This window comes from Malurus melanocephalus, unplaced genomic scaffold (genome assembly GCF_030028575.1).
Source record: "Malurus melanocephalus ecotype Western Australia unplaced genomic scaffold, MMel_1.1 scaffold_7, whole genome shotgun sequence".
Taxonomy (NCBI): Eukaryota; Metazoa; Chordata; class Aves; order Passeriformes; family Maluridae; genus Malurus; species Malurus melanocephalus.
In genome coordinates this window covers 4024668-4047941 of record NW_026623239.1, presented here as the reverse complement: position 1 = coordinate 4047941, position 23274 = coordinate 4024668, and the positions used below count along the sequence as shown (strand labels likewise).

The 23274-nt window shown below is 38.3% G+C and overlaps 1 protein-coding gene across 2 annotated transcripts in view; it reads right to left on the bottom strand.

Annotated features, from left to right (window-relative positions):
- Nucleotides 1-23274, bottom strand: part of PCSK5 (proprotein convertase subtilisin/kexin type 5) — a 220019-nt gene that overhangs the window by 176700 nt on the left and 20045 nt on the right. For both annotated transcript variants that reach the window (XM_057372770.1, XM_057372778.1), the window contains exon 2: nt 17639-17743. In XM_057372770.1, coding sequence (XP_057228753.1) covers nt 17639-17743 — 105 coding nt within the window. The remainder of the gene's footprint in view (nt 1-17638; nt 17744-23274) is intronic.

Sequence of the window (23274 nt, the reverse complement as noted above, 5' to 3'; positions counted from 1 at the left end):
CATCTCTCCTATGCCTCTAAAAAGAAATTGAAAATTCCTCCTCAGATAACAGGAGAGCAGGTGCCATAGGAGCGCTACGGTTTAAACAGAAAAACAGAGTAAACCAAGACAGGAGGTAACATCCTGTGAACAGATGAGCAAAAGGGGCGACATTATCCTATGGAAAACAGCCCTGAACAGCAATGCAGCACTGTTACTTAGTTTGTCTACAGACTGATCACTCTGGGCAAGCATTCTGCCTCCCGGTGAGGATGGTCTCATGGTGCACCTGTCATTCTTTACTTGCCTAAAGACCCTCAATACTCACGTACATAGGAGCTCTAGAAGACTCTGCTACAAGAAGACAGAAGTGAAGATGGCAATCTCAGAGACAGAATATGAGACTGCGCTGTCCCCAAAAGGGCCATAGGAGAAAAATTGTTCTAACAGTTCCTTTTTCAGTGGGAAGGGATACCATCCAGAGGGACAGTGACAGACTGGAGAGATGGGCCCATGTGTATCACAGGAAGATCAACAAGACCAAGAGTAAGATTCTGCATCTGCGTGGGATAATCCTAAACCTCAATAAAGGTTGCATGAGTGCATGGAGAGCAGCTCTGCAGAGAAGGACCTGGGCATATTGTTGAATGAAAAACTGGACATGACCCAGCCATATGCACTCGCATCCCAAAAAGCTAACTGTATGCTGGGCTATATCAAAAGAGACTTCTCCTCTACTTCACTCTCTGCAGTGCTGCATCCAGCTCTGGGGTCCCGGCATAAGACAGGCAGAGGAGGGCCATAACGATGATCAGGTGGCTGAAGAACCTCTGCTGTGAGGAAGAGCTGAGACAGCTCGGATTGTTTAGCCTAGAGAAGGTCTTTGTGGAGACATTATRTCAACCTCCCTGCTCTTGAAGGGGGCCTACAGGAAGGATGGAGAAGGTCTCTTTATCAGGGAGTGTAGTGGTATGACGAGGGGTAATGGTTTTAAACAGAAAGAGTAGATTTAAATTGGATATGACGTAAGGTGAAAGTCCTTCACTCTGAGGGCAGTGAGGCACTGAACACATTGCCCAGAGAMCCTGTAGATGCCCCCTCCCTGCAAGTGTTCAATGCCATGTTGGAAGGGGCTTTGAGCAGCCTGTGGAAAGTCCCTACCTGTGGCAGGAGAGTTGGAATATGATAATCTTTAATGCCCTTTCCAACCAAATGATTCTGTGATTCTGTATTTCTCACTAAACCTTAGTTGTCCTGTTATGAAATTTTCTGTGATACCAGCTCTACTTAAGTGTATCCTTTGACAACACTCTGGTTTTGCATTTCACCTTGTAATGAAACCAAACAGTCAATGATCTACAGTTAAAGGGCATAGGAGGACATAGCAACATCCAAGGGCCTTACCCTGGTTAGTGAACAATTGAGACCCAAACCATTACTCAGGAATGCAGGAGAGGTGATGAACACTGTTGACACACCTCTTGCTATATGTGTGCAGTCGCAAAAATGAGATCCCCAAAAACTGGATTACTCAGCTTAAGAATTTTGTGCCACTTCTTTTTTTAACATAATTGAAATCCCACCTATTTTCTTAACCTATTATTCTTTGACTCACAATAGCAACAGTCAGTCTTCATCATAAAAATAAATGTGCTGATACCATTTCACAAATGTAGGGGTCTCAAGTCAGATAAAAAGTGAATGACTCCAGGAGTGCTATGTGATGCATTCTTTCTGATTGAGAAAGTGTTTCTTCAGCAAGAACCATTGACAATCCACAATCAAAGCAGTTGTCATAATTGTGCTACAGATTCTGAAAAAAAAGCAAGATTAAAAAAGAAACAAGTTGTTACKGGCTGAGCAGAAACCAGAAAAGCAGAGGAGAAAAGACAGTAGATAATCCTTGGAATTACCACTTAAACCCAAAGAAACACATTTTGCACAACAGCAGGCCAAGCTACTGCAGTGTCTCCCATGGACCAAAGCTGAAATTCAACACACGTTTTCCTATCTCTTAGCCACAAAAAATCCAGTCAGTCCTGATATGACTTAAGTGCCTTCTATCTGCTTTGCTATGTATTTGTGATCAATTGTAGCAGCATAGCCATACTTCCCCACCCATAAGGTACAAGGATCCACAGCTGTGCATTTTAATTTAACTGAAATATCCTTTGCTTTTCCCTTGTAGCCTTCCCCCCATTAGAGCTACGAGTTCTCCACATAACTCCATACATATCAGCCTAAAACCATGAGGGAAAAAGTCTTCTTCTTCCTCTATGAGCAAGACTGTAGAGATATAAATCATGAAGAAAATAGGGAACAGCCTGGCCAGTAATGAAGGAACACAGGCTCTGTCCGRAAGCAGTTTAATAGCAGCCAGAACTGCTGCTGGGAAGGACAAAAGCATCACACTGAAATYCTAGAGAAGCTCAGCATACCTGTTGCTGACCAGGATTTATGTCCAACTGGAAAACCAAGGAATGATCAAAGGCAAAAGGACATGCATTTTYTCTCCTTGGGAAAGTCTTAACATGTTTTGTATTCACAGGTACAACTGTAGTAACTGATGAGTGAACGTGGCTATAGCCCTGCCCAACCTCCTCCTTTCTTGGGCATCGTACCACAGCTGACCACAAAGCAGCTCAAAATTACAGGACTGAAATCACACAGCCAGCTTTGTGGGAAAGCTGAGAACAAGTTTTAGGGAGCCTAGCTCTTGGCCAGTGCCTTCCAGCAGAACCCGCCCTAGCTGTCATAGGCAAGGAACATCTAAAGCAGATGGGGATTTTTCCCTTCCTCACAACTGAAGTGCCCTAACAGCTTGGATGTTCTGGGTGAGTTTCTAAAACAACAGCCTTGGAACAGTGAGGAGAACTCTTTACAGCACCAGCTTAAAAGCAACTTCCATGTTTATACAAGGTCATTTACATTTTTTAGCCACAGGTCATACATGCCACCTCATAACAACTCAAGAGCTACAATCTCACAATTTAGAACACAATTTTTAAAGATCTTTAATTGATAAGTCTGCTTGGTGCAGTGCCTAAAGCTCTGCTTACATCACTGAGTAAAATGTTAGAATATGGAAATACCTACCCTTGGGACAATGTAATCATCTTAAATTTCAATACAACAGGAGGATCAGTGTTAATATCACTCTGAATGTAAACTTGGATGTTACAACTCCATCTAATTTAGGCCTCAAATTGCATACCCTTAATCAACCAAAAGGCTGATCCAGTGTCCATTAGAGAATAAAACTTTAAGCTCTCTAAACTTCATTAGATTTGGAATCTAACATCTGGCAGCTGAACTATCTTGGATTTCATAGTTTTATCTTGTATTACTGTAGCAATTACTATATACATTTGTAAAAAACTATAGAAATTTCTAATGGGATCTTCTTCTTTCCTTAGGCTAGTCCTACAACTTGTGTCATAGATCATTTAAGTCCTTCAGACATCTGCATGTGCTAATTTAAGATGGTGTAACTCAATTAATGACATTTTAGGAAGACAATTCTCTCCCACAGGTTAGATTCGAATGTCAAAAATACCAAATTCCAAAGGTGTGTTAGTCCAAATGTGGAATTCAGTCAAGAGTTCACCACGGTTTAAACTGCAATTTAGGAAATCTGCAGAGAATTAATAAGACAATAAAAGGATTCCATAATTAAATGGTATGTAATATCCATCAGTGGTATACTGGACTTAGCAAAGCAAATGCATCTCCTGAGTAGTCTCTGACTGACCAAAACCCCCTTAAATAGATTGTAAGGAAGTATCACAAGACACATCATAGCCTATCTCCACTATTTTGGCTTAATGTTGTTTTGCCAACAAGGAAAATTTTCACATAAGTCTGCCATTGAAAATTCAGTTACAGAGAATATACTAAATATCAAATTAAGCAGTTTTCTGATCAGAGTACTTTAAACCACAGGAAACCTTGATCCCATTTGGGTTTATTTGACTGGGTCCATATTGCTACTTCTATCCTTAATCATAAGAAAAGGGTTAATTATTTTTCCAAGCCAATGTTATTTACACCACATACTTAAAAGTAGTATTTAAATTCCAGATTTCAGCCAAAGTGATTATACTAAGCTTCAGTTTTAGAGTTTTGTTGAGTTTTACACAGTGGCCTGTTTTACAGCACCACATTTCCCTAGCTCCTTGGCATTTCAGATGCCTTTGTAGCATAACTTCATAATTGCTTACTTAGAATAACAGAATCTCTAATGTTGGGAGAGACCTTTGAAATCATTAAGTCCAATCATCAACATAGGACCACCACTGTGTTCAACATTAAGCCATATCCTTACATGCCATATCCACTGGTGTTACGAATATCTCTAGAGTTGGTGATTCCACTTCCCTGGGAAGTCTATTCCAATGCTTTACAAACCTTTCCATGATTTTTTTTTTTTTTTTTTCAAAAACTCTCCCTGGTACAACTTGAGACCACTGCCTCTCATTCTGTTATTTGTCACCTGGGAGAAAAGCCCAACTACATTTCCTATGGCCTCCTTTCATGAGCTGTACAGAAAAATAAGGTCTTCTGGAGTCTGCTTTTCTCAAGGCTTAACACCCCCAGCTCCCTCAGCTGCTCCTCATATGATCTACTCTCTAGACCCTTCGCTAGCTTCACTGCCCATCTCTGGACACTCCAGCGTCTCAGTGTCTCTACTGATGCTGAAGTGAAGGACCCAGAACTGAACACAAGATTCAGGTATGTCTCCCAAGTGCTGAGTACAAGAGCACAATTACTTCCCTGGTCCTGCTGGCCACTCTATTCTTGAAACAAGCCAAGGATGCCACCAGCCTTCTTGGCCACCAGGGCACATTGCTGACTGATGTTCAGCGACTATCATCCAGCAACCGCAGATCCTTTCCTGCCAGGCAGCTTTCCAGMCACTCTTCCCTGAGCCCGTAGTGCTGCAGTGGTTTGTTGTGACCCAAGGGCAGAATCCAGCACTTCACCCTATTCAGGCTCATACCGCTGGCCTCAACCTATTGATCCAGCCTGTCCAGATCCCCTTTTCAGAACCCTCCTACTCTCCAGCAGATCAACACCCCTACCGAACTTGGTGTCACCTGCAAACTTGCTGAGGATGTACTCAACCCTCTCATTCCGGCTGTTCATGAAGATAGTAAACAGGGCTGATCCCACCACTGAGCACTGAGGAACATCATTCTTCCACGGCCAGCCTGTTTGTCTCTGATCTATCATTTCAAATCAATAGAGSAGAATTGTTAGCATTGTTACTGCTGGAACAAGCTGCCTTTTTCTGTCCTGAAACCCCATCTTGCAGCTGTCAGTGAGCTTCACTGCTATTAAAAGACTGATTACTACCCCTCTTAAAAATCATTATCATCATCATTCAAAATAAACTGCCAAAAACTACCTGTGAATGACACAGCCAGCATAAGAAAACAATGCAGTCCAACCCTCAGGCAAATGTGCAAGGACTGAAGTTTCTCTTCTTACAGTCAATATGCCAAAGGAAGTTAAATGTATTTTCAATTGAAGTACTATTCCCACACCTTATAAAATGCTGATAACAGTTCCAATGAGGCCATATCTTTCACATTTTTCGTGTCAGATAACATAAAGGCTGGAGTGATGCTTAATTACAAATCTGTTGCTTACTTTCATTTATTTTAAAGCCCCAGCTGAACCAAGGGTAGCATTGCTGGTTTGCAGCTGCAGGATAGTCTCTGTGCACATTCTGGCAATTGAAGTGTGTCCACAACAGTCACTCTGTTACAGATTTACAGTTCAAAACACTTGTCATATTATAAACTGAGAAAAAGAAAATAAAGATTGTTATATCCATGGCTATAATTTATGGATCGATTTTTAAATCGCATACATTAGAGMTTTTTGATCTCCAATCACATGACTTACAATGGGGTTGCAATGACTTACAATGGGGTTGTTAAGTGCAGTCTTAACAAAATTTCCTTCATCTATGTTTATTTCATTTGATAGCAATCTTTATGGCTATTTCTACATTGTCTTCCACTGGGATAAAAGGACTTCAATAGCCTAATATAAATGTGATTTTTTTTTCATATGATTACAGTCTAGGAATACTCCCTTTCTTTTCCTAACGAAGATAAACTTAAAATATACAAACATATATCTTCTGAAGTACACAAACTTAAGTTTTGTTTGATAGTATCTGGGATGTGCTACAGAAGATATCTGCTCTCACTAGGGAAGGCATTTCAGGAGCTTCAAAAACTGCAATGGTTTTCATAAACTTTCCTACTACTATTATTATTTTATCTCTAAACATTCTTCCAGTTCCTTTAACTGCTGACAGAAAGGGCTGAAATGCAAAACTGGGCTTTAGTGCATAAACAAACATATATGAGCATCAGACAGCAGCTTAAAATCATCGGACAGTGCTTCCATTATTTGCCAGAACAGTGTGAAAGTCAAAAGAGATGATAACAAAATCTCAGTCTCTCACAATAGCAACAATTATCCAAACACCTTCTTCAGATGACCTCTTCAAAGTGCATTTGGGCTCAAAAAATGACAAGCAAGTTTTCATACACTTCCACTGAGAGGGGCTGCAGACCTCACTGTTAGTTTCCCGCATGCAAGGCAAAGGAAGGGTGTTAACACAGCAAGGMTCCAGGAAAGAAGCCCATATATGTTAAAGAGAAAAACAGATCCACGAGGAAGTAATATTTGGACATCTTCTTAGCTGAGGAAAGAGAAGTTTTTTAGGTGACAGTGTCCAAACACATATGCAGGTCATCAAACTGCTGACAGGAATACTCTTCAAACTCAAAAATAGTTGCAGGAATGTGAAATGGCTGAAAGTTGAAGTTAAATAACTACACATAAAGCAAAAATAGAACATTATTTAAGCTTCTGGATACTTTGCATTGCTGGCAGACTTTTAATTAAAACTGGAAAACTTCTAAAACCTACACTCTGCATTAAGTAGAAATTAATTCTGATGCCATATGACATCTAATAAAAAACTGACTGGATGTTCACCATGTTTCCTTTCAATCTCACAGGCTACAAGTCTACTGGCAATTTTATTTTTGAGAACTAGTTTTTTAGGAACAGTTTGGAAGCCAGGAAACCTTTTAGAATCCAAAAATTTTGCTTTCATTATACAAAGTTGCTATAACACAAAGTTGTTATAAATAAAACACGAAGTATTTATATAAACACAAAGTGTGCACATATACACATACACATATCTATAAAAACATGAAGTTGTTATACTAGCTGCAGGTGAAACAGTGAATTGAGCCTCAGTTCAGTAAACCTACTTAAAAAGAAATTTTTAATCCGCATCCTTTACAAAGGTAAAATTAAACCAATAGTCTCATTTAACTTTCTTCTTTATATATATATTTATATATATTCCTTCAGCACTGGCAAGAGTGCCACTCTCCCTTGAAATAAATTKATTTTTAAAAAGGGAAAAATAATGTCAAAAAACAACTTAGGTTAAACACAGCTTATGTAAATGACAGTCAACATTACATGGATTTAGAATAAGTGTTTTATTCTATTAAATGTGCTTGGATTCATACAATGTTCTGTGTGACACCAAGAGAAATAAAATTCCACAGAACAAAATACATAGCACTTGGTGAGCATTCGTCACTTGCAGAAGTTTTTACTGAACTGTCAGTCTCGTCCGTGTTTTGCAGGGGGCGAGTCAGATGCAGGAGGAAGCAAACTTGTATGAGGAAGACTGTACACATTCAAGCAGCACAGGACACAGCTGCCTAGCACCTCCTCTGAACCATTAAAGCCAGCAAGGATCTGCTATGAGTAAAACAGATAAGCCAAGGACGATGAATGGCTTTTCAGGGACATTGGCTTTTCAAAATGATCCTAAAAGAAAGGACCACAGAAAGTTGGGTAGTGGGGAGATCCTTTCACTTTGTTTTGGGGAGGGATGTCTTTCCTGTTCTTGCCTGTTCTCCCTATTACTGTCTTCAATTATCTACTAATAATGTCAGATATGACAAATTATCTATGTTTCCCATGATTCCTTGCTGTCCACCATTCAGAATAACTGAGTGAGGTAACAGCCACTGGAATTAAACACAATTGTCTTGCCTGTCAGAAGCAGGAAGACAGATGCATAAAAATCTTGATTCATTATGTCAGGAGCATACATTGCTATCAGAATGTTTTCCAAATGTAAGAGAACAAAAAAAAAACCCTCATTTTTCTCTGGATGTACTGAAGTACAATCATTATCATCAGCATCAGAGGAAGCTGGATCTCAGGTAATGGTGTGTAGAAGCCGTTCTGTTACATTTTTATACAGTAAGTTTTGAGATGTGCCTTTCCAAAAGGTGTTTTCTTTCAATCGCTCCCTCTCTCCCTGCTGATGCTTTGGCATTTGGCCTTGCAGAATCAGCTGCTTCCAGAATGGCACATCTTTCTATGGTTCAAAACTAGCATCTCTTCTGACTGTCTGACATCCAGCAATTTTACAGCCCAGAAGCCAAACCACCAATCTGCTGTCTTTCTAAGACCCCCAATGCAAACTGACTTCAACAACAGCTTAGGCATACTTAGTGAAACACAAGACCACTGCAGCTGTCAGAGCTCCGGTCTTCACTATCAAGCCCTTAGAATACAGATTAAAAATCAGAGGACTAACTCTCCTTGGTTTTTCTTTCAGTATTTAGTTGTCCTATTGTTTTTCACCTATAAATGCACTTTGCTGCTAAAAAACATAGGAGCAAGTTTTCTAATTTGCTGGAACTTTTGTTAATGTCTAATTGATAGCTACTTTACTGGAACCATAAAGAAACTCAAATATGAACAGCTACTAGTATCTAAGGACTAAGGACTACAAATATCTTTTCTTTATAACCCTCTGCTTTTACATGTTTATAATTGCTATGATGAAAATGTCATCTTATGCATTTAATTTTCACACACATATGTATTTACCTAATGCGTTTTTGCCATCATTAAGGCTGAGCAAAACCCTTTAGTACTTCCTGAATTGCGGAGGAATGTAACACCCTTTTCCTTTTTAGGCTGCAAATGGATTTCCCTTGGGTTTCTTGCTTGTGTGTTTGTTTTCAAATAGCATTTGCACTTACAAAATAAAATTGCATCAGTATGTGATCTGCCTTCACATGCATTGCATATTCCTCCATTAGTAGTCTCCTTTTGAGTGATGTTGAGCACTCCCAGCTTGCACATGGAGAGCAAACYAGACAGATATGCCATTAAGGGAGAAAGTGTTCTAACAGAGAAAACCTTACCACTGAATGGAGTGTCTTTAGAAAGCTTCTAAACTGGAGCTGGAACTAGGTGACCCTTAAGGTCCCTTTCAAAACCATCCTAACTAAGACACAACCTTAACTCAATGATGTCTTAATTAAGCTAGCTATTCAGTACGCTKCATGTACCTTTTGCTCTCTCAACCAAAGCAGCTGTGACCTCCACTAGTCCCTTACCAATTGCTAGCTAAAGACTCATAGTGTGCTGCAGCATACTGGAGTGCCTGCTGTTCAAATAATTTCTCCAAACTTTAATTCCATGATTGTGATAGCAATGTGTCCTCTGATGAAGCAATAGATTGACAAAATTTTCCCCCTCCTTGTTTTTGTTATTTCATTAACATACAGTCAACTTGCATTTTAATATCCTGATCTGTTCTAATACCTAAAGAATATAAGAAAGGAAGGAACAAAAAGAAGTGCTGGTAACTAATTACCTGTATCTTAAGTACTATTATTTACTAGTAAAGTAAGATGTCAAATGCTAAATGCAGCTATGTCTACTAAGACCTTTTTCTGAATTTATCCTTTGCTGAGATTAGGACTGCAGCTCCAGCAGACTGTGCAAAAAGATTGTAATTATTATCACATATAAACCCTACATTTAGTTCTTAAGATACCTAAATATATTTTTGTTGAGGCTCTTCTAGTGCCAGTGAAGGGAAAACATGTACAAGACTTTTTCCCCCACTTTGTTCCCAAACCCAAGAAATGTAAGAGGTATGTTACATTTTCAATCTTAGTCTTATATATGAATGTAGAATTGCATAATACCAATTTTCGAAATGTGTGTTCCCTACATGGCAAAAGTATGCCCTGAAGAGAGTTTTCCCTTCAAGTATTCCCCAAGAGTATTTCTATATATTTTTGAAGGTTCCTAAACAAGTTTCTGTAACAAGATCTAGGCTACAGTTGGAAATACTGTCACTGATCCTAACCTTAACTGAACACACTTGCTGGAATGTATTTTAAAAGCAGAACACACTCTACAAAACAAAAGCCAAGGAATCCTGTTGCCATAAGCGCCAAATTCACCAAGAGCAGAGAAGTCAAAGAACATGATTTCTCAAAAGAAAAATCCTCCATGGTTTTAAACAGTTCTAAGGTAAAATCCAGCTACAATCCAGCCAGTTTTGAAATCTTTGAGACTTACCATGTTTACGACACATGTTGGTCTGCAAAATCCCAAATAGGCTATTTATTTTTTTTCCTCTTAATAGTGTGAGTCCCTTGCAAAGCCCCAAATCATTGCATACATGTGGGGTCTTCTGCTTTTGCCTCTCAAAACCAGAAGGCTCCAAATACATCAGAGCCAATAAGACAAATGAAATCTGCATAATTTTGAATGTTCCTGTCCCAGAAAGTTTTAGTCACTTCTCTGAGAGATGGCTAAGTCCTTGCCTGCCACTTCAGAATCAGTCAACATCTTTCTCATTGACCATGAAGTTGAGAGACCATACAGGCTGTTGAGTCCGAATGGGATATCTGACAGCTGGTCCAGCACTGGGTTTCTGTGATGTTGCAAAAACTTGATTAAAAGGGTGAGGCACTGAAGATTTTTTCTCAAAAAGAACCCTGGTCAAAATCCTGACCTTTCTTCTTGTTATCCGGAGGTTTTTCCAAGTTCCTTGCTCATCTCTTTACCATTTTAAGGAAACAATGCTATGCAAACAGCTAAAGAATATAATCCTGCAAAATAAGGTTTTGTTTTTTTTTCAGGTGGATGGGAGAGGAGGATTTAATTCCTCATTTGCTACACTAACTAGAAAGCTAGCCAGTTAAAACCTCTCATCTAATCTTCAATTCTTCTCCAAAAGTTAACATTGTGAGATGGTGATTGCAAAGAAGTTCTGTAAAATGACTTGGCAACTGAAAAACTGGAATCTAATTTACTATTTCCTTTTAATGCACTTGAAATTAGATATATTGAGGGAACAAAACTCCTTCGAGACAGACACCAACAACTGTTGAAATCATGATGAAATCATGATGAAAGGGAAATCTAAGTGTAAGTAAYCAAATACAGTAATATATTTCAAGAAACACTTCCATATTTCCCAACAGTGAACATTTCCCTTTTCTAAAATTATGTTACACTGAATTCCCACTGGCCATTTTTCTGCTCCTAGTAGAAAACATCAAAAGGAAATTCCACTAGGAAGCTGCAATGACTATTTTTGGTTTCTGTAAGTACAAACATAACATCAGCTATCAATCAGACATTAGCAAAGGTTTTATTCTTCAGAAATAAACCTGTCTCATTAGTGTTACAATTAACTTTATTAAGTTTTTCTACCTATTTTAGGTAATTATATGACAAAATTTGCTGACTGAAGAACAGATGTCTCCTCTTACAGAAGCAATGGATTTGGCCAGTAGAGTATAAAGAAAAGGCCATATATAGTCACGTGATATTAGTTTTTCATTTTTAGATTACAGTCACCTGAGGTTTATCCTTACAATAGTTTTGTATCATCCACAGAACACTGTTCCCTGTGCAGAAAAGGAATACCTAATTTTAGGTTCTTCATAGCGACTAGAAGTTTCAACCCACCTTCTCAAGGGATTCAGGTATTGGGTTGGTGCAGAACCCACCTGGAGTGCTGCATCCAGCTCTGGGATCCTTAGTACAGGAAGGACATAAGCTTTTTGGGAGTGAGTTCAGAGAAGGACCACAAAGATGGTTAGTTAGTACCTCTTTTATTTGGAAAGACTCAGAGAGTTGAAGTTGTTTGTCCTCAGGAAGAGAAAGCTCCAGGGAGACCTTACTGAGGCTTTTCAGTATGTTTAGGGGACCAGTACATGGGGACAAACTTTTTAGCAGGTCTTGTTGCTACTGGACAAGGAGAAATAGTTTTAAACATGAAGAGGGTTGATTCAGCTTAGATATAAGGAAGAAATTGTTTACAATGAGTGATGAAACCMTGGACCAAGTTGTCCAGAATGGACAGGTAGATGCCCCATCCCTGGAAACATTCAAGGTCAGGTCAAATAGGGCTCTGAGCAACCTGATCTAGATGAAGATATCCCTGCACACTGTGGGCAGTTTGGACTAGATGACCTTCAAAAAGTTTCTTCCAAATCAAACTATTACAGAATTGTGTGATAAAGGAAAAAGCTGCTAAAAATGTGCCTACTTCATTGCTACACTCACTGGGTTTATCTCCCTGTTTTTATTCTAGGTCTGAACTGCTGAATAGACATTACTGAGTGACAAATGAAAGTAAGTTTGATGCAGCCTCATCATGATAAAAATATTCTTGATTTCTGCTGAAGCAACACGTATTTCCCAGGGATTTTTGCTGCTAATGAATACAGTTTAAACTAACACTAATATAACAGGCACCCCTTATAAGAACAGGTTTCAATTACCATTAAGTAAACAAAATGTCAATCAATGTGTTTAAAATTTACAGCACAACAAACAGTTAGAACAACACTAATTCCAGTAGGATCTACTGGAATTCTTTACCAGTGAACAGAAACTTCATATTTCAAAAAGCTCTGAARAAAGAAATTCAAGTTGTAGGACTACTTGCTCATGTTTACATGAAACTAATTAATACTCCAGAGGCAGGTGACTTAGAGATATTGGTATTCCCTCTCATTCGTTCTGACTCAGTTCATGTTCTAACTCACTCAATAACAGACTCCTTGAAAACAGCAAGACTTATTCTTGTTTTTAACTAAGTTAAAAGATATGAGGATTGCTCAGGTAAAAGTCTTTTCAGGTAATTAAATGAAGGGACCATGGTGGTAAATATTGCATTATTTAAGAATTAACTTAAACCTCCAGTCAAACTCTGAACTCGTAAAAAGCATGACAGTTGCTAGTATTTTGCAGCCAAGTAGCAACTCATTGATTGTCCGTCCACTGTGTGCCTTTAATATTTCATGGCTACCCATGCAGACATCAGTAAGACACCAGGTCCCACTGCTTAACTGTTGTGTTATCCTATATGTCTAACAAAATCTTTCTTTTCACTAAGGCTTAAGAACTAAACATGTAGCATCACCAATATGAAATACCACCTCACCCATAACAACACTCTAATGTAATTTCTCCAAGCTTTAAGTCCAAGGTGCTGGTTTTAAAAGTCCCAGGTTACTCATGGCTGCTACAATTCTGCTCCCCTCCTCTGCCTTCTCATAAACACAATTGTCCTTCCTAGAAGTAATAACGACAGGTTTCTGGCATTACTTTCCTATTCTCTGAAAACATCCCATATCATTCGGTGTCACCAAAGACATGCTTGCCAGCATTTTACATGCTGCTAACCCTAAGTTCTGTTCATCTTGATATGGCAACACTTGATATGAAATTCTCCTTTGTCCTTTCCCTGTACTAACATTTTTTTTATCACCATTTTTGTACCATACTGATACTCTGTGCAGTTAGATCAGGCTGGGTAAAATGTAAAGGTCTGGAGTAATTCTGATCGTGGAGAAAAGTTGGCAAAGGCATGACAACACTGCAAAATTGCTCAAGCAGAGTATTTACCTTAAAAGTAGCCTTACTTCTTGTTTCAATGAGACTGTAAATCTTGTTGTTTCTAAAAGATGAATGAACTTGATCTAGCAAACAGGATTAAAATCCCAAATAAATCTACMTGAAATTCTTTTAAATTAAAAACATGTAAGATTCCATCTCAGGAGGTTTGATAAAGAAACATTAATGCTCCAAAGTAGGCTACTGTCACACTTTGCAGGAGCGCAAATTGTTCTACATTTTTGAGCAACACTGTAAACCACACGTCTTTTTCAGATCTCTGTTGTGATGGGAGACTCTGCAGACCTCACAAGAAAAATGAAACAAACTTATACAAACATATATATTTGAGTATATTATTATTCTTAAAGCTACCTTCAATTATCTTAAGGAATGTTGTCTCCTAGGATTATTTATGCTACTTATTCGGTGGAATRTTTTTTACTGTATGAGTCACAAATTATCACAGATCTTCACTAAAAATTCCTCATTTTATGTAATAGGTCAGAATAAAAAGACAGCTTTTCCAGCTATGCTGTCCATTTAACTTACATATACTACTGTCATGCAGAGACATTTCAACTTTCACATTTCATTGTAACTGTAATCTCTTTACTAAAGGAAAAGCTCCACCTGGTTTCCSTTATGGTTTGATTCGATTAAAAGTCTGGCTTTCAGACTGCGGTTTCAATTCTTGTTTGCAATGTTTCCCACTTTGTGTCTCTCCATTTCACCACTACAACAAACCCAGAGACATACCTTAGGTCTTTTTTCCCAACCCTGGAAGTGAATAGTCTGATTTCAACAGACGGCCTACCAGCAATACACTCAACTACTCAGTAGYTGAATTAGAGCTTCATGATACCTTTCACCTATGGACTCATTCTGTCTTTCTCGGTTCTTTTTTGCTCCTGCTTTCATTGTTTCATGCATTGTAGTATCACCAAAATAACTTTGCAAAGCAAACTCGATGGAATTAAAAGACTAGATTCATGGTGTGGAGCTTTCATTGATCCCTGCCAAAGACCAGCTGCAAGCAGCACATCAGCTGGCGAGACCAGAAACCTCGGTAAATAGATTTCATTCAAGTGGCATTGATCTCTGCTTTAAATCCACAGCCTTCTTTCACTTCTGCATTTTCTTCTTAAGACATGCAAAACATCACATGCAACCATTCACTAACCTAGAAGAGATGATGAGAATAAAGCTATCTCTCAAATTTTCTACATTACAATACAAGTTAAGGAAATTACAGCTTTATTTGTGCATCTCTTCCTAAAACTAGTCTTTTTCACCACAACACATATCCTTGCTAGGTAAGGATATGGATGATAACTGAACAAATTGTGTTATACTGCATATCCTTTACCTTTTCATCTTAATACAGATTATATGAGGTTAATACTGGTTAATGCTGAGGAAAGTGTCAAAATATGTAATCCACATTTCTTCAGTTTATCAATCATAAAATGATTCCTCCAAGACCGTTGAGTCCTACCCTTGATCAACCACCACCTTGTCCACTAGACCACAGAACTAAGTGCCACACCTAGTTATTATGTTCCCTGTTGGATCTTTTCATATTGTTTGTAACAGTGTCAAGAGGCTTTTCCAGAAGAAAAAAATCAAACCAAAGTTCTTCCAAGCAATTCATTAATTTAAATCCACAATAACAAGACTTTCTATTAGTTGTACATCTTTAATTGTGCATTCACACAATGAAATCAAACACTATCCAAGAACATAATTCAGAAATACCAAATTTCCTATTTTCTCCCATTATATGCAGGCTATTTACATAATGAATTGGCACTCAATCAAAACTCCATCCTTTAAATTTTGTAAAAGGAGCAAATTAGCGATCCATGTCTGAAGCAACACAGAACAGGTTGATTCTGTACACACCAAACAGGGAGAGCTTTTTCAGCATTAAGTAAATTACCATTAAACTATTTGGAAAATAAACAAATCTCAGTGTTTCTTTGTTCCCATATACATATGCTGACTAATCTGCTGCAAATACTGGCATTAGATACCATCACACTCATAAATATAACAGCATGTGGTCCTTTCAAATTCTCACAGCCATGCAATGTACCTTATTTAATATTAAACCTTGTGTTTTAAAAGGACCAGCTTATACAAAGTAATTAAATTTCCAGTCTGCTTTAATAATCATTACATGTCATACACACTGAGGACAAAGTGATCTTTATGATAAAAATACATGTCTGTATACTGACATGTCTGCAGCCACATAAGAATTCCCAAGCCCAGGTTCAGTGAAGCAGTCATAAAGTGAATCATAAACACTTTTCTGACAGATCCAGGTATTAGACCACCAGCTTCTCTTTGAGTACAGAATCTGGAAAAGGGTTGAGTACTGTGTACTGTTGTACGTTGCGCAACCCTCACTAGAGCTTCTCAATATTAAAGTGATATGTAACAATGGTTCAGCAGTTTAGAAATTCTATACCAGCAGCAGCACAGATGGGAGATAAGACCTAAACAGCATAATGTGGAAAATAAATGATAACTGTTTTTCTGCTGTGCTCTGCCTTAGAGTCTCTTACTGTTCTGGCCAAAGTAGTCTGGACTGTCTGCAAGAGGTGCAGAGGGGGTATCCACCTCTGTGCATAGGGGAAGAGTACGGACTGATGCAGATGTGAACACTTTCCCCTCCTTTTGCATTTTCACCTATTCTACGTGCAGTGCTTGTTATTTGAATAGTGAGTCAYAGTACTTGTGTGAACAGGGATTTGGGCCCTGATCATTTTCATACTAATTCCCAACATACATGGCTCAGCAGAGCTGTTGGTGCTCTCTAAAGGTTAAGCAGTTCAGCCTTATCAATACAATTGACTGAACAATTTCTTGTGTACATTCTCAGTCTTGTCCCATCCTCAAGACAAACTTTAACACTAAATCCAGTTTTCCAGACAGCAGTCTTCCTGTATGATGCTCAATTCGTACAATGCTCAAACACTTTCACTAGTAACTTTTACTTCTCATAAATGACTTGTTAAGCAAAACCTGACAAATTCTTCACAGAGAACATTCATCATCCAGTAATTTAAAGAAAGCTTGACTCTGYTATTACCACACCAGGGGCCCAGGGGCTTGTTGGCAAAACTGCGTTGCAGGAACAGCACAAAAAAAAAACTAATGGGATCTTCATCAAAATTTTTTTCTGAGAGAAAACAAGAGGCAATCCAATTCTGCAGACAACGAATAAGCTACTAATCATTGAAATTAAAGGATTCAAACAAAAGTGTGTCCTGGTAGAGATACAAAGTGATATTATACTTAATTATAAAACAGTAATTAAATCTCATTGACAGTTACCTACTCTAGAGTATGCTATAAAGAAATGGCACCATTTTTTTGCATGGCTCTTAAAAGTAACATCAATGAAACTACCCAAAAGACCGCGGAAAAAAAGGGGTTTTTTTTTAACCCCCACAGACCAAGTCCAGCAGGAGACAAGAAAAAAAGCAGAAGAAATTTTCCACTGAACATTGTACCACCCCACACTGTGCATTTTTATTTTTAAAGCTCGTTGTTTCATAGAAGGACTTGCAGACATAAATGTTACACATGTGGTTTTTCAGAGAAGCAAAGCATAATAATTAGTACATTAACAGAATTCAAGTACTCATCCAGGAACAATAGTGGAATTTATATTCCAAGAATAGCACATACTTAATGGCATGGTATCGTCTTCACTTCGCTTTAATGAGAAGTATTACCTTAGAAAACAGATAGTGGGTTAATTCTTGTAATGCTATACGCCATTCAGGTGAATGTCCTCTGGTATAATATTTCATATAAAAAATGCAAAGGCTTTTTCCTTAAATACATGTGTGGATTTTCTTACCTTTGGTTCCATTGAAATGAAGCTGTGGGTACCTCTGCTTGAGAGAACTGACCTTTTGATTGTTTTACTATGGTAGAAGTGGTAGTAGTCCTTCAGTGTACCAATCTGTAAGAGCAGAAAAGGAAAAAAAGGAGTGGAAAACTTAATTTAATGAAACTGGTTTCCTGTTTTTCATTTTGGAAAGTCTATAAATTATGCAATTTCCTGTGAGCTGAAATGTTACTTGAACCCACTGATCGTCTTTCAAAAGAAGGACATATGATATGAAGTACATGAAGTATCCTTCAGGCAGTAACTGCATAACCGAAGATTATAACTGAGCTGCTTCAGTCTGGCTCTTTCTACTTTTTTAATGTTTAATTTATATGCAGTACTTTAGGTAATTCTATGTCAATCTATACCCAAACTGTCCTCAAATGGCAAGTATAAAATCATTAAATGGCTGTAGGGTTTTTAAAAAATATTCCATCTAWTTTGCTTAAGGAAACATACTGTAAAACACACTAGAATTGGTTATTTATATAATTAAATTATTTTAAAATATATTCACAGCATTAGACCATACAACATGAATAGTTTGCCCTTTCTACCAAATGAGGGCAAAAACTAGAAGAGAAATGGAAATGATAACATCATAGGATAACAACTCATCCGAGGTGCAAAATCAATTAATGCAAAACCACAAATTTTACAATGGTATARTAAAAATGCTTCTTCCTCATCCCTTCTGTACACAATAGAAATATAAATACCAAAGTGAGCTGTCCTTCACAATTTAAAAAAGAAATCTTCCTTTCCAGAGTCATGAATATGACTACTTTCATTTTTCATTCTTAACTTGAAACTTCAGTTTCACTCACCTACAAACTACCGTTCAGTCTCCTTGTCTTTGGGAGAATCCTCTCCAACTCATTTGGAATTTGACCTAGTATCACTGCCAATCTTATAAAAAACTTAACAGTTTAGTTTCAAGTTCCTCAATGATGAGCAAAAACGGGACAACAGTCTTGAAATGCCTACTATCATTTCAAATTAAAACTCAAACTGACATCATGAAATAGGCCTGGTTTTCCAAACACAGCTGACCAATACCATCAAAGAGGATGGAGCAATACTTGAAAACTTTCACCTTTAAAAATCCCTCTGATTTTAGAGTTTGTATCTATAAGAATATGCCTGCAGGAAACCTGCGAGCTCMGCAATAAAGACTTGAAGAGAACCAGAAATAAGTTACTCATGAATTCAAAAAATAATTAGAATATTAGAAAACAAAATCTTGAGAAAATATGAACATAGACTACAAAGCTAATATTGATATTGATAGAGAATAACAACCATTTAAATGAATTCACATAACAGGGAAAACTGCAACAGGGTCTAGGATATTAACACCAATCTTTGTAGGTGGTTCATCAATATCTTCATTTTGAAAAGAGTAACTTAGGTCTAGTTTAAGTAAAATACCAAAACATTCAGTTAAATCAACTGCATTTATCATCAATTAAATAGGAATTGGTTTGTCTAAGACTAATTATATTAGTAGTAATTTCATGCTGCCTTCTCTTTGAAAAGCAATTCCAGCAAAAGTGGCACATCTCCACAGCATGAATGACAAGTTAKTTGGTGGCCAGTCAACTGTAGCGCTCCTTAGTGCTCAGTCCTAGGATCAGCTCTGTTCACTAGTATTTAACAACAATCTCCATACAGGATTTAGGTGATCTATAAAGAAGCCTGCTGATGATACCAAACTGTGAGATGCTGTTGACCCTCTTGAGAGACCAAAGGTCTTGCAGATGGATCTGGATAGATCAGAGCATTAGGCTATGATTAATGGGATGAAATTTTAATAGTTGAAATGCTGGATTCTGCATCAAGGATGAAGTAACACCTCGCACGAGTGTAAAATGGGAGAGAAGTGGCTGGAGAGCAGACGTGCAAACAGCAACCTGTGGGTGCTAGCTGACATTAAGTGTGATAGATAGACATGTATCCAGGCAGCCATGAGGCCAAACTGCATCCTGGAGTACCACAAATACAGCATAACCAGCCAGCCAAAGGAAGTGGTTATCTCGCTGTATTTAGCTTTGGTGAGACTCATTTACAGTACTGTGTGCAGGTCTGGGTCCCACAATTTAAGAAGGACACAAAGGTCCTTGAATGCATCCAGAGGAGGCCAATGAATAGCCTGGAAGATATCACTTGTGAAGTGGAGCTGAGAACTCTGGCTTGGAGAATAGAAGACTGAGGAATAACCTCATTGCTCTCTACAGCTTCCTGAGGAGGGGACAAGGAGATGGAGATACTGATCTCATCCTCTGGAATCCGGGAATTCAGGAATACAATCAATCACTCAGTGTTGGAATGGTTCAGAATGGCAACAGATGATGCTCACACTGGACTTTAGGACGCATTTCTTYACCAAGATGATGGTCAAACAGGCTTCCTGGGGAGACTGTGAATGCTCCAAGCCTGCCAATATTTTATAAGGCATTTGGATAATGCCCTTAATAACATGCTGTAACTGTTGGTCAGCCCTGAATTTATTAACTAGATGACCACTGTGGGTCCCTTCCAATTTTAATCTATCCCCATTCTATTCTATTCTACTCTGTTCCACTCCATTACTTTGACTACAACAACTGAAGTTTATTCTGATTTTAACAGCCTGTAGCACAGTCCAGTAGCATCAGGTTACTGTTGCACTCTTTTTTAAGTACTATTATTTATATCAATCACTGAAATTTGGTGCCAGGCTTAGCACAAGTGCAAGTGAAGGCATGCTTCCCTGAGATAGCGATGTAATCAGTTACTTCCTGGATGCTTCGTGGACTCATCAGTAGCCTCAAATAAGACTGAAGTGCTAGCTGCTGGGAAGGCATGTTAGTCTTGCTTTCATAAGCCTTCAGAGACGTCTTAAGTGCATACTTACCATACCAGTAACCTATAAAGGTTACTGAACTTTTATAGACCTTGCTGCCTTCAGAGTGCATTAGAAATCCACTACTTTGTGTGTCCACACAAGCACACATTACTGAAAAAACTCAGCTCAGACAGGTAACTGGATTTTACAACTTCACAGAACTGTTTAAACAGAAAGGTCATTATTACATGGAAATAAGCTACAAAGGTCTCAACATCATCCAGTCCTTAGCATTTTGTCTAGCACTAGTTTAAGGAGTTTATTTATTTAATTATTTAATGAAGATTAACTCTTTAGAGCTGACCACTCTGAGAGGATCCAAACCAGTGAATTTAGGAGATGATCTAATTGCACTCCTGGAGGCTCTTCAGTTTAGCAATTCTTCATCCATGGAAGACAGTGGAGGGATCTGCATGTTTTCAGCCCAAGTAGGACAGCACAAGGCTTTGTAATCCTTGTCCACTCTGCTCTCTCTGAGAATTTGGGTGGAGGAGACAGAATCAAGCCTTTGGAATTACGTATGGTAATTGCAATGTCAAGTCTCCATCATTAGTTTTCAGATAATAACAGTGATTATTTAGAACTATGAGATCTGCAGGTTTAGTTTGTAACTGTCAAGGAATTAAAAGGAGCCCAAATCTTTTAAGTGTAATTAAATTCACTTTCACTAACTGCCAGTGCCTCTCACAGCAAAGTAACACTAGCATTACTAAAAAATTTGTTGCCTTCTTTTACCTTAATGGCAATTTACTTAGGCCTTCCAATTCCTTGGACCACTAGGAAGAAGAATTAAACCAGGCAACTATAGCACAATAAAATTTATCATTGTGCACACTCTTGTTAAACAGTTTTTTATATTTTTAACTCCCTGACTCTAGAGACACTCTCAGAGAAAAGCAATGCAAAGACAGAAATACCRGAGCTAACTACTCTACTATTGCTAGAGACTACTGGCAATTTAACTCATATATCCTTGGGAAATATTTGTAATCTCCTTTTGTTTTGCACAGAGAGCATGATTTCTTTGAAAAGAAATACGAAATACTTCCTGGCCAAAGGAAAATGATTGCACAGTGGGAGTAGGCGTGATCTAACATCTTCAGAAGCTGTATTTGTAGATAAACATTTTCAACATATCTATATATACACTTCAGTTGTACTACACTATGGTTATTCAAGGAACTAACAATCCTATTACAGTGGCATCCCAGAAAACCAAAGCATCCAAATATTTACATTAAATTTATATTTATCTGGTCTTATTTTTTATTTAGAGTTAAGAGAATTTGTTAATTTTAAAGGTAACATGAAATAAGAAGCRAACTTTCTAGGACTGTTCTTGAAAAATATTTCTTCCATATGCTGTTTTATAATCTAGGACAAGWTTAAAATAATTTAGGACATAATTACCAAATGAATTCATCTACATGTGCATTGTGTCCTCATGAACACCGCTGGGAAATACAAATGCTAAAGCCGACTGTTAAACATTCTTTAAATATATTTATATGGTCACCAAACTGACATATCTGATTAAACTCTAAAACTAAACTAACTAAAACTTCTACATGGCAGAACAGGAGTAGGGAAATTGTTCCAGCTACTGGCCAGGAATCTCAGACATGCTTTTTAGCTTGTAAATAATTTTTTTTAAGAAGCAAATCTTCTAAACATCTAGGTGCAAAGTACAGCTCTCCCGTGGGTTGAATAGAAAAGAATATGCTACTGATTTGGTGGATTAGAGGATATATTTTAAGGGTCCCTGTTTCTCCAGGCTTTAATGACTTYGCTCCTAAATGGATTTGGAAGTGAGGATAGATGAGGTACAAATTTCATTCTGAACTCAGTAAGACAGTAGAAGAGCCAAAGAAGTACAGATCTGATACCCACTGTGCAGAGCTGGAATATAAACCATTATAAATAGGCACAGGATTGTATTTTATATGGAGGTGAAGGTATGACCCTTCCCATTTTTCAGAACTCCAACAAAAATTTCCAAAGTGCCAAAGTCCTTGACAGAAGAAAATTTCAAAAACAGACAGAAAAATAAATTTTATTATGTTTGCTATTATCTCACTTTGACAAAACCACTTCAACTCTGTTTCAAACTTTTACATTTTTTCAGACTGAAGCATTTTTATTGTCGTGGTTTAGAATGCTGGCCAAAAGCCAGGCACCTACAACACCTGCTCATTTGATCTCCCCCACCATCACATTGAGTAGAGAAGAGCGAAGGAAAAAGAAAATTAACAAAACGGTTCATGAGTTGAGATAAGGAGCAGGGAGGAAACACTTGATGGACAAAACAGGCACTACTTAAATTATGAAGTGAATTTATTACTAACAAAGTCAGAGGAGGAGAATGAGAAATAAAACACAACCCTCAAAGACACCGATCTTCTCCCCACTCCATCCCCCCTTCCCACCAACGGTGCAGGGAGGGGAAAACAGGGTGTGGGGTTGGTCAGTTCAGGGTGTGGGGTTGATCAGTTCAGGGTGTGGGGTTGATCAGTTCAGGGTGTGGGGCTGGTCAGCTCAGGGTGTGGGGTTGGTCAGTTCAGGGTGTGGGGTTGGTCAGTTCATCACCGGATCGATCTGCGGCTGCTGAGGGAGAAGAGTCCTTCCCTTGTGTTGCCCTGGGGTCCCTCCCATGGGAGACAGTTCTCGGTGAACCTCTCCGGCGTGGCTTCACTCTCACGAGCAGCAGTCCACACAC